Genomic DNA, 13,652 nt, shown 5'->3' on the forward strand with positions numbered 1-13,652 from the left:
ACACAAATTCAGGCACTGGTAAGGACAGTAATGGATGCTGGATTACTACACATTGGGAGACTGGATGACTTGACAACGTCTTCATTGTACAACATCACTTCTGGTATTTATGAACAATAGCAGAGCTGATACCTTTCTGACATTATCTGTTAATGTTATTTAAAGTACATTATGATAAATACTTTGTTACATATACGTGCAACATTTCAGCTGTAAATGTATTATAAATGTCAGATTATGTTCGTTGCCTATCTAGCGATGTATGTTTATGCTGAAATATAATTAAATTATGGTTTGTATTTTAAAAAACATCTATCTTGAGTCTCAATCTGTGTATTGAGTTGGCTCAGGTGATTTATGTTTCGCACTGCAGAACTTCCATTAAGGGAACATCGTTAGCATCGTTTTCACAGTGTATTGTGGGACTTTTTAGGGAGCGAATGTTTCAGTGTTTTCATTTTGCGATTGAGACAGCCCTTAAAATGGCCAACAGTGCCCTGACTACTGAACTAGGGAGCTGATTGAGACGCACGCATGGTTTGTATTTTGTACATTTCCCTCCTGCTGTCATGAATCAGTGTTTTATGGCCATGTACTCTCACATTGAGGGATGGTACTGGTGCATCATGGGTAACAGGGTCCAGCTGTGGTCAAGTGAGGCAGTTAACAGGAAGTCTTCATCTCACAGAGACATTCATGTGGGTGTTAGGGGTTAATGAATCTACTCTAAAGTCTAGAAAGAGCTCATTGACTGTAAACTACCAAAAATATCTATACAGTAACTGATGTTCAAATCTTGTACAATAACTTACTATGATACACCGTTATCAGCCTCAGTCAATAAAAATGTTATATTTTATAAACAATACATGTTATTAGTAACTTTACAAATAAAAATTAGGGACTAAATTTATTTTATTTACAGTCAATATGTTCTCATATTTGATCCAAATCAAGTATTTTGGAACCTATAACACTCAATGCTTAACTGGTCAGGAGTGAAGGTGCTTCCACAACTCCTGCCTAACTTCCTAGATTACACATTATATCTCCACCTCCTTTCCCTCAGCCTCTCTCCTGCTTCAGAGCACATGAGCCTCGTTCTGAAGATAAGAGCTCTTGACACGAGTCTGCTGGCGTCCACTACACTCTCTCGGCTTCTGGCATCTACCACCTCCACGGCCCCTGCTGACGAGGCCATTCTTCTCTGCCTCTCTCTTCATTTCTTGCAGTTGTTTTCTTTGCTTTTACATTATGAAAAGAGCTGGAAAGACAACAAAAGACTTTCCCAACAACTTGTGCACGTTCACACTTTTTTTCCTGGTAGAAGCCTTGAGCAGTAACGACCTTATCAACAGCTTCCTATTTAAATCAACACATTTTCAATGGCAAATACATCTCTTTAAATAGTCCCATGAGGAGATATGCAAAGCACCAGCTGGTCGAATGACACGTTGACAGCGAAAAGGGGGAACTGAAAAAGAGTAACACTTTACAATAAGGTTCTATTAGTCATTGTTAGTTCATGTTAACAGATGTTATTCATAAAAAATGTCTGAACAAAAAGTGGACTAGTGGGGTACAGGAAGAAAATACAAAGCCAAAGAGCAACGTAGAGCCAATAGTTGGCTGTAATGACAGCTTCATCACATAAACGTGACAGGTCAGCCGCTCTGTCTGACTTAATGCCACACAGCAGGAGAGTCACTCAGAGCAGATCTGAGAGCTTTAGGTTAATCCCTGAGAGGTGCTTTTTTATCTGCAGCTTGATAAGATGCAGGCCGCTGGAGGGAAGGAGGAAGATGGAGTATCTCTATGTGCTGGATGGGGGTTTATCTGAGATCAGGCTCAACTCCCACTTCGTGTGTCTCTGTCGGCTGAATAGATTGCTTCTTGTGATGGTTTGGAATGATGCAGAGTAGGATAAACACCGGCCAAAATTAAAAATGATGTTTAGGCAACAGCTTTATCTTCATACCTGCCTCATCTTTCCACCAGATGCTTCCCTTCACTCAGAGTCGCGGATACTTCACAAGCTACAGTAGATAAACTATATTCAAGCTATCCTTTAAAAAATAGTTGCAAGTCAACATAAAATAAATAAATACTAGGCTGGCAATTTGAAGACAGTTTGGAATATATCCACCCATGTGGGAAGCGACAGAGTATTATCCCCTTGATCCTAGTGTGCACTAGCCCCTGTGCCCTACACACTGCCTTCTGATCTTTCTATCAAGCTCGGCTTTCTTAAAGTTCAGGAAGGGAGGACTGAGGTTTTACATGATCCTCATTCATCTATCAGGTCCAGCAGGTCTCTCTTCACATGCCAGATGATGCTGTGAAACACTACGCCACAGTCTGAATGCTTTGTGCTGGCTGAGGGACGGAAGTGGACTTTGCCCCCTGACTGCAAATCTATCACAGAAAGCCTCTTTCTTTTCCTCATTCTCTGTTTTTCTTTCTTGTATGTTGTATCCACTTTCCCTTCATGTTTAAAAACACCACCCTGATGTTCGGCTGGCTTATCTTTGTGTCTTTCCCTGGTTTACGCCTTATTTTCGTTGCTTATACTCTCAGTCTTTCATCTTTAAGTAGTGCTTCAATCTTCAGACTTCTTTATATGCCCTTTTAAGTCTACAGGATATTTTCAGAATCTCTTCTCATTCACTGTAAAAACGAGTAGTGAAATTAATGAAATGAATTTATTTCACTCAAATAATAATGAAAGTCCATTGTACTTAATAGAAAAAAGTTGTGTGAACTCAAAATATCATTGTAGTAAGCGGAACTTAATTTTAAGTTCTACTAACTTAAAAAATGAGTTAGTTTACGTAAAATGTTTTGAGTATTCTGAACTTGAGTTTTACAGTGTTCTGATTTGAGGTAGTATTCATACCTGTAACAATGCAGAACAGGTTACAAGCCAAAGTTTAATATTTTACTCAAAAACACAAACCCTAAAAATCAGCAATAACAGCTCTAAAAATACTTCTGCTCTATGCATTTATTTGGTCCACCTCTAATATCACACAAGTTCAATTCACAACATTCCCACGGTACTCTGAGAGCCAAACACCATGGGACGGCGGCAACCTATGACCCCCTCTTGATTAACTGCCCATAAACCACTGTGCTCCACCTGTTATCAGGTTATCTGGAAGGTCTGCGTGTTTTTTTTCCATCACTGCTTCTAGTAAAACAACTAATCAGGTCTCATGGACCGTAAAGTGTTATGCATCACTGAATGGAGACCAGCGAAGAGCTTTTTGGTGAAGGAAACGGTGCATGTTTTAGTCTTTCACCCACCCTTGTTGATCAATACCATTCCAACAAGATAGATCACAGCTAGAGCTCATTACTAGAACAACAGGTATACAGCGTCAAAACATGTCAGAAAGTGCAAAGCCAATACTAGTGTATCAATATCAGTGCCCGAACATAACAAAGCACTGTCTTTCATGCCCTTTTGAACCATTGTGATCTTTTCCATGTACTGACTTTTTTTTTTTGCTTTGTGCAGAGTAAAAGTTTCATTAAACAGGAAAAATAGGCAGACGGACCAAACAGCGCACACGTAATAAGCAGAGGATTAGTTTCAGAAAAATATGCGTGTGCTTGGCAGCAGTCCCAAGCTTTTTTTCCCCCCTGCTTTATTTGCACAGAGCGTCAACTGAACCCACTGTCTAAAGACAGACGCTTGCATCACAGTCAGCAAGTCAGTGAGACAGAGCAACAGGAATGTCTAAACCTGCTCCACTGCTTTTTAGACATAGAGGGAAGAAAATGGCAAAATGCAGGCAAATCATCTCTCTTCTTTCTCAGGATGACTGTCCCGGATGTACTTATAGGAAATCAAATGTGTTGCTGACGGTGGTTACGTAAGGATTACAGTTTCCTTAACACATACAAACTGGTATTGTGAGGTGTGTCAGGCTACAAAGTTTACATAAAGATACTTCATAGAAGCACTGTATATCTATGATATGTATCAAAACCATACAGCAAAACCACGGTTGTCCTAACTAAAACTAAATCCATTAAAAATAATGCATGACTTCCATGCACTGTCAGCACAAATGCACCTTAAAATATAATCAAAAAACATCCAGATGTTATTACTAAGATCTTTAGAAACATTAATTGACCTCACAACAAGACTAACAACTTTCTATCAGCCAATACAGAATAAAATATGTCCAAAAAAAGGCTAACTAGATTCTGAGATGTTTCCTAAATAATTGCAGAAGAGTGCAGAGATCACCAGGAGGACATTGAGAGTGATGCTTCAATAATGCAGCAGGAGGGAACATAATGATCCTACTATCTCTCTGTACTGTCCAATAAAACTGAGTGAGAGAATTTCACCTCAGTATGAACTTCTAACAAAACCCCCCCACACTGTCCAGGAGAGAAACAGAAGGAGGAAAACTGTAAAGGAGAACGGAACGTCTCCACCCCTACTTTCAAGGCCAGATACTGCAGTGACTGATCTCATAAGACATGATAAACTGTTTCCCCAGCTCACTTCAGTCTCCTAGCTTCATATCCCTTTATCTTTCTTTTTCTCGCGTTCCTCCCTAAAGGTGTCTGAGCTCATCTGATGAGCTCTGTGTCTGGTGTTCAAGGTCGAGGCAATGGTGTGTACCAGTGAATCTCTTGATATAAATATAAAATGAGTGAATATGAAATGACTGAATGTTTGTAGAAAGACACAAAGTGTACAAACCACTCCCAATAGAGACAATTAAAAGTCTTGTGAATTACTGTGCAACAATGATTTAGTATGTGTTCTGTAAACTATGATGGAACTAAATGTTCATGAAACAGTTGCAATTAGGTGATTTGTGGGTGGAACGGTGCACAAAACAGGATAGACAATAGACAGGATGTTCATTAGGGCACTTATTATATAACATTCAACCATTCCTGAAAGAGTACTTCATAAGATACAAAATGTTTCTTTTGATAAACAAAGAAAAATAAGGTCAACATCATCCTGAAGTCCAGTATAAGGTTCCAGTAGGCATGTACATCACTACCACTACCTATTGTTTGAGTACAACTATGTCAAGAGATCTCGCCTTTGATCACCCTTTGAAAGCACTTGGTCTAAAGCAACCCTTATACTCAGCCACATAAAAAGACTGACCTCATAGATTTGGAAAGCAGAGAAACAAAAGCCACCGCATATACTGCAGCATTCCTTAGAGTTGCTTAGAGGAAATTAAAAAAGTACATTTATTAATCAGCTCAACTCTTTGCAAGTTACTTTAAAATTTCTAAACTTTGACAAAATTCAAGTGTCAAAACTGGTGTTTGTTTAAATATGTTTCAAAGTCAAAAAATACAATGTGAAGTTAAATGAGCAAATGTTTACTTGTTTTTTTGTTGCATTGCAGGCTTGAAGGGGTGAATGTCAAGGCAGCAACATGAAGCTCTTCCTCCCTCTACTGCTGCCCCTCCTCTTCTATCAACTCTTGTCATCCCTGGTATTGGCCAACACTTGTCCGAAGGACTGTAACTGCCCAGCCCAAGACTCCATATTCTGCTTTAGCCGCAAAGATACTAAAATGCCCAGCAAAGTTCCTACGATGGCTAAGAATCTCTATGTGTTCAAGAACGGCATTGAGTCCCTTTCCCAAGATGATTTTGTTGATTTGGATAGCCTGGAGATGTTGGATCTAAGTCAGAACAAGTTGACCGAACTGCCAGATCGCGTGTTTGAACCCCTATCTTCTCTACACAACCTGGACCTGTCGGCTAACCAGATTGCTCACATATCCAAGGAAAGCTTTGCTGGACTGGAACTTCTGGAGAGGCTATATCTCTACAGCAACCTCATAGAGAGCATACATCCTGCTGCTTTTGATGGACTACAACAGCTACTGGAGCTCAAGCTGCAAGGAAACAAACTGACAATAATGCCTGCTCTGAAACTGCCCCATCTGCTTCTGCTAGACTTACGGTTTAACAGCATCCCCTCACCAGGGCCCAACGACCTCCAGACGCCCAAGTTGGAGTCACTGAAACTGGGTGGGCTGGGGCTTAGCAGTCTGAACGAGGAGCTCTTAGGAAGCTTCAAGAACCTCCATGAGCTTGACATCTCCAACAATCAGTTAACAACTTTTCCAGGAGTGTTGCGGGAAGCAAGAGGCTTGGTTGTTCTCAGTTTGGCTGGAAATCCCATTGGACCTGTGAAGTGGGAAGACTTTGAGAAACTGTCAGAGCTTGTGGAGCTGGATATCAGCAATCTAAGCTTGCAAGGGTTGCCTGAGACCTTATCCCAGCTCTTTCCACACCTAGAAAGACTGTCTGTTGCGGAAAACCCTTTCAACTGCCTTTGCAATCTGGCTTGGTTTCCTAGTTGGCTGCAAAACAAGAAAATTCAGTTGGGTAGGACGGAAGAGACACGCTGCCACTTTCCTCCTTTTAATTCCGGGAAGGTGCTGGAGAGACTAGGGCACAGAGAATTCGGATGTCCGATTACCACAACTGTTACGACTCGGACAGTAAAGAGCACTGTAGTACCGCCAGCTCCGGTTACCAGTTTACCAAGTACAACTCATGCAGTTCTCCTGCCAAACCTAGTGATAACCCCTCTACAAAAACCAATGATGACCCTCTGCCTCCCACACCTAGTACTAGTATTGACCCAGATCTAAGATCAATCTTCTGCCCAACCAATATCTGCCTAAATGGAGGAACATGTTGGCTTGACAACGAAGCACACTTTGAGTGTATTTGTCAACCGGGAACATCAGGGACATACTGCCAAGAGGTGGAAAACCTACCGCCGAATGACTTCCCTACAATAATCGACACAATGGAACCTGAAATAACAGCAACATTTGTAACTAGCTCCTCTATACTTTTGGACCTTCACCGCTACATTGATAGGAGGCCACACATCCGTGGCGTAAAGTTAACCTACAAAAACCTTTCTGGACTGGATAAACGTCCCATTCAGATCACCGTTCCACCTACCTACCCGGAGTACACGCTGCGTGGACTTCAGCCAAACTCTACATATTCTGTATGTGCCAGTCCAATGGGTGAACCTGGGAGTGTGGATCGTGTATGCACAGAGGCCCAGACGGTCAGTCAGCAGCCAACTCCCACTGGAGCACGACGGGAGGACCCAAAGCTCACTACGAATGCTCATCCCTGCAGTCGCCATCCTTCTTCTGCTAGTCCTAATCGCTGTGGCTGTTGGGGTAGCTTGCTACATGCACAAAAAGAAATCAAAGGGACACCCGGACTTAGAATGTGATCCGTCACAGCTGGAGCTGGAGGGTATGGACAATGGAGCACTACCCCAAAAGCTAGAGATTATCTCCTGTCCGTCGACAGCGCAGAATGGCGGCTTGGACTATGAGGTGCCCTTAATGCAAGATCACTGTACTGCAAACAACAACATGAACAGTTTAAAACCCTTGTATTTCTGATTATTGCAAAAGGTTTGGGACTTACCTACATGCTAAAGCGCAAATGAAACTGCTTTACAGGGTACCACCAAGGACACTAAGACCAATCACCGGCTTTTTTGGTGTCACTTAGTTTACTCCTGAAGGACATTTCTGTCAAAATGACATCCTCCTAAGTGCCTTTTATCAACTGAAAAATGGAAAGAATCTACATGCCAATCTTTCAACCAAAGATCTTTTAAAATTTTAATATGGCTGCCAATCGTAAAAAAGGACATAAGGCTGACTGAAGAAATGTCGGTGAAATATTGATGTGTAGCACCTGTGTGCAACTCTTAGGAGCTGCACTAACTGTGAACCCGTAAGCCCTACATTCGAGTGGGCAATTGAAGATATTGAATATATATAGACATCTTCAGTAACAAGGCTGACTCGTATGATGCTTTGTCTAACTGATAGACATTGTCTCTTTGTTTTATATCTGTACCTTTTTTTTGTAAATGTTTTTGTACAAATATGTGACTGTTACCAGGCGGCTGCTCTTCCCCCATGTCTTGTGACTTAACAAGCAGACAAAACACCAGATTAAAAACTTTGAAGATTAAAATTTACTTGTTACCACCAAGTGAATCAAAGGCTTTAGTTTAGAAATATGTCAGACAGTCTAAGCAGTTAAAAGTCTATCCAGACCTTGAAACTAAATCCCTCCTCTATATTTTAGCCCCTATCCCCCATTCCCAACTAGAAATAGAGACAAAACTAAAGTTAAATGGAAATGGCTGATTGAAAAGCAGATTAATATACATTATGTTCTGTTGTAAACTAAATTAGTCTTGCCATACATTATTGGAAGCTACAAATTGGTGGTATCTTTTTAAAATATTTATTTATATTCCAAAAAGGGGTTGTTTCCTAGATCACTGTTCAACTGTTCAAGACTTAATTCTGTATCAGTATGCAAAATTAGCCTTTGCACTATTTACATTACTCTGCAGAGAGTTTTCTCTTGCAGTCATTGCCATCTTACCTTAAGACAGATTTATATGTTCAAAAACACTAAAATGTATGTTTGGCTAGCTCGAAGCATTAGCTAAACCAGTCTAAAAACACACACTCCAACTGCCAACTCTCTAGAGCTTACCGTTGATGTGCAAGACACAATGAAAGAGCATAAAACAACCTAAAAATGACTGAGAATCATGCCGTCAGTGATCACTCTGAAATTTAAGCCACAGATGCTGTGGATTCTTAAAGGTTAAAGTTTACCGCAAAATGCCAAACTGAGACAGTGAGGAGATGTGCTGATTTACCTCTGTGAGGAAATGTGTTACTATTTTAGCACTTGTTCTACAACCTGTCAAATGATGTTTCCAAAAAAAATTAAATAAAATAAAAATGTAAAAATGAAATTGTGCAACCTTCTGCTTAAAAGAAGAAGGGTTTGTAATTGAAAACATTTTTTTTTTATTGTTGTTGTTAGGAATATCCAAACTGGAAAAAATCTCTGCAGTATGAAGTATTGAAATATTTGTGAATATTTTTGATAAGATCTGCCTCTAATTTTCCCTGTTTAATTTGGGAAGCTCTTTTTTATACTTTTCTTTTGTCTATATGGAGATGTGTGTATATGTATGATGGTATTTTCAAAAAGCTGCAAACGAAAAATAAAAAAAATAAAAAAATGAAAATAACTTTTTTTATTCTTCTGTTTCTTGCTCAAGCGAGCTGGTCTGATTAGCAGCAGAGTCAATTAGGTTTACTGACGTTGAACGTATGTCTTTGTTTAGTGTATTCGGTTTAATAGACGAAAATAAATGTGCACACAGGGAGAGTGCTAGCATCCTCAACGCCATCTGCAAACGCACCACCCAAAGCAAACTTTTATGAGGAATTTTAGGATTTGAGTGCCAAGGAAAGGTAATATATTTTCCCTTTATGGAGAAAGCTTGAGGTAAACAGGGGATTTTTATTAAAAACAAACAATTGCCGAATCTAATAGGTGCCGGTTCACCTCCATGTACGTCACTGGGTGAAATAATGAGGATTGTTTGTTATTACACACATCCTTTAAACTGACCACCCACCTGCTTTACAGGTACATTTGGAAGGATTTGCAACAAACGCTTCGCACTACTTCCAAACAAAGTCTGCTTATCTACAACCATCCAGCTGCAATCTGTTGTATATTAAACCCGTTTAACAACACAAACACATAAAACAGCCCACCGCTGTCCAGCACTAATAGCATTTCCATTTGTAATGAGTGCGATCATGTCAAATAATTAAAAACAACAGAAACTCTCACACAGCACTGCCTATTAACTCAAACTGAGAGAACAATAAAGCATCAGATTGAGGCAAATTTGACCGCGAAACGTACAAGCAAACGTCAGTCACAGGAGAAACAGGCGTGTCAGTGTGTCGACAGCGGTGGGTAACTGAACGTGTGTGCGTCTGCTTTCTTGCTTTTCAATAAAAGGCCTCCTTTATTCTGTGATTTTAAGAGAGCTGGTTCTCTGGCTGCACTCCAAATCCAGACTCAAACTGAGCTGCTCAAAGGGCCTATTGTAGACACCCGAGCTGACTTTTTCAAATTATCTTCCAAAAAATTCCATAGAAAATTACTGCTGAGTAAATATTGTTCTGCTCCTTGTTTTTTTTTTTTTTTTTGGTGGTCTTGCGTACTAAGTTCGAGGGTGATGACATGGATTGTGTGTCGAAGAGGAAAAGAGGTGCCCCCTCACATTTTTTTCGTGGTTTATGCCTCATTCTTGCCATTAAAACCCTACTTTTACATGTTACATACCTACAGGCAGACACCAGAGTGTGAACCTTATCATGTAGACCAGGGTTTGTGAGGGAACCACAGGTGGTTCGGCAGTTGATGGAAAGCTAATAATATCGAACATAAAATAAAAATAAATAAATACAGGTTGCACAATAATCACAATAAAGCGTAGCGTGATTATCAAAACAAAAACTGCAATTTAATTAAATAACTGTATAGTTTCATTTATTAATAATAATAGTAGTAGTGATAGATGTGAATGTGTTGTTAAATTATTGAAATATTAACTTAAATCTCAGGGGGTACTACAAGTAAATATTTTATAACTAAAGGGTTTGGCTGAGACAGACACAAAATAACAAATTGGGGAAACCTTGATGTCGTTGATGCCATATTTAACAAAAATTCTGTATGCTACAAATGAATGCATGTACAGTATGAATTTATGTAGTACAGTACAGTTACTTTTACAATCTACTAAAGAAAAAAAATATACTTTTAAATTAGAAATATAAGTTATTATACTAATTAAGGAGGGATTGAACCAGTTAACCCTCTGCTAAGCAACGGCACCATCAGTATAACCTGCTGCTGAACAGACTGAACATTTGAGCCACATTAAACAAATAAAGCAAACTGAATCTTGGACCAGAAGAAATAATCAAATTGAAGATCTCATTTACTTGCCTACAGTTAGTTACCTACATGATAGTCTCACGTAGACTTTCAGAACGACAGCGGAAGGTACTCCATAGCAGCTTTCATTGGCCAAAAAGGACATCTGACTGACATGTAAAGCAACCAATCACAGTTTGTTTAGGGGCGTGAAAATGTAACGGCAATGTCCCAACAATAACAGACCAGCGTGTAAAACACTTGGAAGTATTCACCCCAAACTTCACATTCTTCACATAATTCTAATCCTTTACAGTTGTAAACACGATGGCTTTCTTTTTCCATGAGGGGGTTTGGCATCAGGACGACTTTGTTTTTAAGCGGACTGTTAAAGAATGCGACACAAATGTCTCCCAGAAACCCTGTAGAATTCAACCAGATCAGATAACGACTTTACAACTCCTGAAGTGTTTCCAATTTTATGTGCCATTTGCATCAGTCGTTCAGCCAACGGTCTGCGGGCGTGACATCTGAGGCTAAATGACTACCTGAATAACAACACGTCTGCATTAGCATACATACAAAGTTCTGTCATGAAACTCTAGATGCCGCAGGCTGATAGGTCCTTAACTCAATCTGCTTGCAATCACATCATTCCCTATAGGGCACAGCTGATTGGTAGTAGCTATTATTTATGCCCCTTTTATACCCCACAGATCATTTATTATAGCTTGTCAAATTTGGGTGTGAGCAAAAACACATAGTTTTTGTGTGTCCCTTTAAATGCAAATGAGCTGCTGCTCCTGGCCTGCTTTCCCAGAAGAGGGTGGAGCTTTAACATCTTGTGCTTCGGTTGCTCAACAACAACAAAACCGGAGAATCTCACGCAGACAAAATGAGGATTGTCAGTAACAGTGTTCAGCCTTACATTGTTCAAACCGGAGTCGGACACTGATGGAGAGACTCAGGAAGAAGTTACAACTTTTAGAATGAAACTGGACGTTTCTGAGCGATTAGTGGATAAATTTATGTAGTTGCTGTGGAGCTGACTCAACTCATCGACTAGCATGTGCCGACATGTTAATCTTTTGTGCAAATCCAGTGTTGAATTGACCCTCGTTTGTGAAGCAGTCCCGGCGTAAATGATTCGTGCAAATATGTAACACTTTACCGACTTTAATTCGGCACATTTCCTTCATAACTGAAATTAAACCATGGTGTCCACAGTGGCTCAAATGCAGAGAGTCTATGGAGACTCTTATGTTTGTTAATACATCTAATAACAGAAAATTTGTAATGTTTTGGCGCGGACATTGTATATCTCCAGCTGCTACAGCGAGGAAACAGAAATGGTGGACTGCTGCTTCGGCTCACTCAGGGCAGGATCTAGGCTAACAGGGCAGATTGTCGCCAGTCGTGGGCCGGGTTTCCCTACTCTTACGTAAGAGTAGGGGGAAATCTGGAACCACGCGTTTGGAGAGATTATAAAAAGTGGGAGGATTTTTACCATTATAGGCTTGTTGAGACTTGGCATCTTATTTTGTCCATTGCTGTCTGTGAGGTTGTTGTTTGATGTTGGATCAGTAGCAGGAAAACAGACCAACAAGATCATACGACTGGTTACGTTGGAGGGAAGTGGTGGAGAGTCATTGGGGAGATTGTCTTTGGTCTTATCATATTTCCTGCAGCAAAACCACACAGGCCAGTTCATCATTAGTTCAAGTAGTTTTGAAGATAACAAAATTGATACATCTTTCAAATAAAGACATATTTTCTCCCATGTATATAGCCTTGCGGTTGCTACATAGATTGCCGTGTATCTGAACGGCGCATGAGTCGTCTGGATAGGCCTCTCACAGGGCTTGAATCCGGCCCCGGGGCCACGGACCACAAGAATGCTGACACTAGCATTGGAGATAGAGAAGATGGGGACCGGGAAGGCTGGAATGATGAAGAAAAATAGAGAAAATGAAAGAATAATCACAGAAGAATGCAGTGAACAGAGAGCTCTGCATGAAGCATGTGGATATTACGGACCGCAAATGTAAGTAGAGTGAAAGAGAAGGATGGAGGGGATTTAATGGAACAATGGACACGAATCAAGAAATGACAGAAAACAAGCTGGGATACTAATGCTCAAACCTCAGCAGTCTGCAGAAACGAGGTGCTGAATGCTGGAGATGGGACTGGTGGGATGTCCACTTAGAAGACAAAGGTTTCCAGAATGAGCCTCTAAATTAAGAGCATCCAAACAGATCAGCCAGGGCGATTTCCAAATGTCCACATTTTCTCCATATTTGGAGTGTTAGCTGAGAATAGTATGCATCAACTAGAGAAATCATTGACCCAGTTCACAATTGACCCCCCCATCATTGACCCGTCACTGCATGTTGACATCCATTGTGCAGAAAATGTTCCATGAAGTTCAGATCTTTTGAAGCCATTTTTTGTATTAAGTGTTGTATGGCTTTATTCAATTTTATAATTTGAATTTATTGAAATTTTAACAATTTACTTTAAATGAAAACAACCACATTGGTAACACTTTACAATAAAGTTAGCATTCGTTCATTCCTTAGGTATCATGAACTAACAACAAACAATACTTTTACAGACCTTACTAATATCGGTTATTGTTCGTTTCTTAATATTCTAATACATTTAAAACATTTCAAGTTGTATAAATTATTAGTTGCTGTAATATTATAAAAAATGTGAATTAACATTATTAAATAAATTAAATCAGTAATAATATACATAAACAATAAATATTAAAATTAATTAAATAACTGTAAATATTAATTGATTCATTAATTAAATTAATG

At 39.7% G+C, this 13,652-nt stretch overlaps 2 protein-coding genes and 1 long non-coding RNA gene across 5 annotated transcripts in view; 1 reads left to right on the forward strand and 2 right to left on the reverse strand.

Annotated features, from left to right (window-relative positions):
• The window catches only part of vasnb (vasorin b), a 38,028-nt gene extending 28,913 nt beyond the window's left edge, over positions 1-9,115 (forward strand). Inside the window, 3 exon segments of the mRNA XM_048181269.1 lie at positions 5,400-6,570; positions 6,573-7,135; positions 7,137-9,115. Of these exon segments, the coding sequence (XP_048037226.1) occupies positions 5,430-6,570; positions 6,573-7,135; positions 7,137-7,445 (2,013 nt within the window). The 5' untranslated portion in view covers positions 5,400-5,429 and the 3' untranslated portion in view covers positions 7,446-9,115.
• The window catches only part of coro7 (coronin 7), a 187,274-nt gene that overhangs the window by 78,364 nt on the left and 95,258 nt on the right, over positions 1-13,652 (reverse strand). The window lies entirely within an intron of this gene.
• LOC125262501 lies at positions 8,741-11,610 on the reverse strand. The gene is made up of 2 exons (XR_007183580.1): positions 10,914-11,610; positions 8,741-10,256 (listed from the first exon to the last, which is right to left on the reverse strand). It is a non-coding gene; the product is annotated as an uncharacterized LOC125262501 (long non-coding RNA).

The sequence above is a fragment of the Megalobrama amblycephala genome, linkage group LG1 (genome assembly GCF_018812025.1).
Source record: "Megalobrama amblycephala isolate DHTTF-2021 linkage group LG1, ASM1881202v1, whole genome shotgun sequence".
In the NCBI taxonomy this organism is placed as follows: Eukaryota; Metazoa; Chordata; class Actinopteri; order Cypriniformes; family Xenocyprididae; genus Megalobrama; species Megalobrama amblycephala.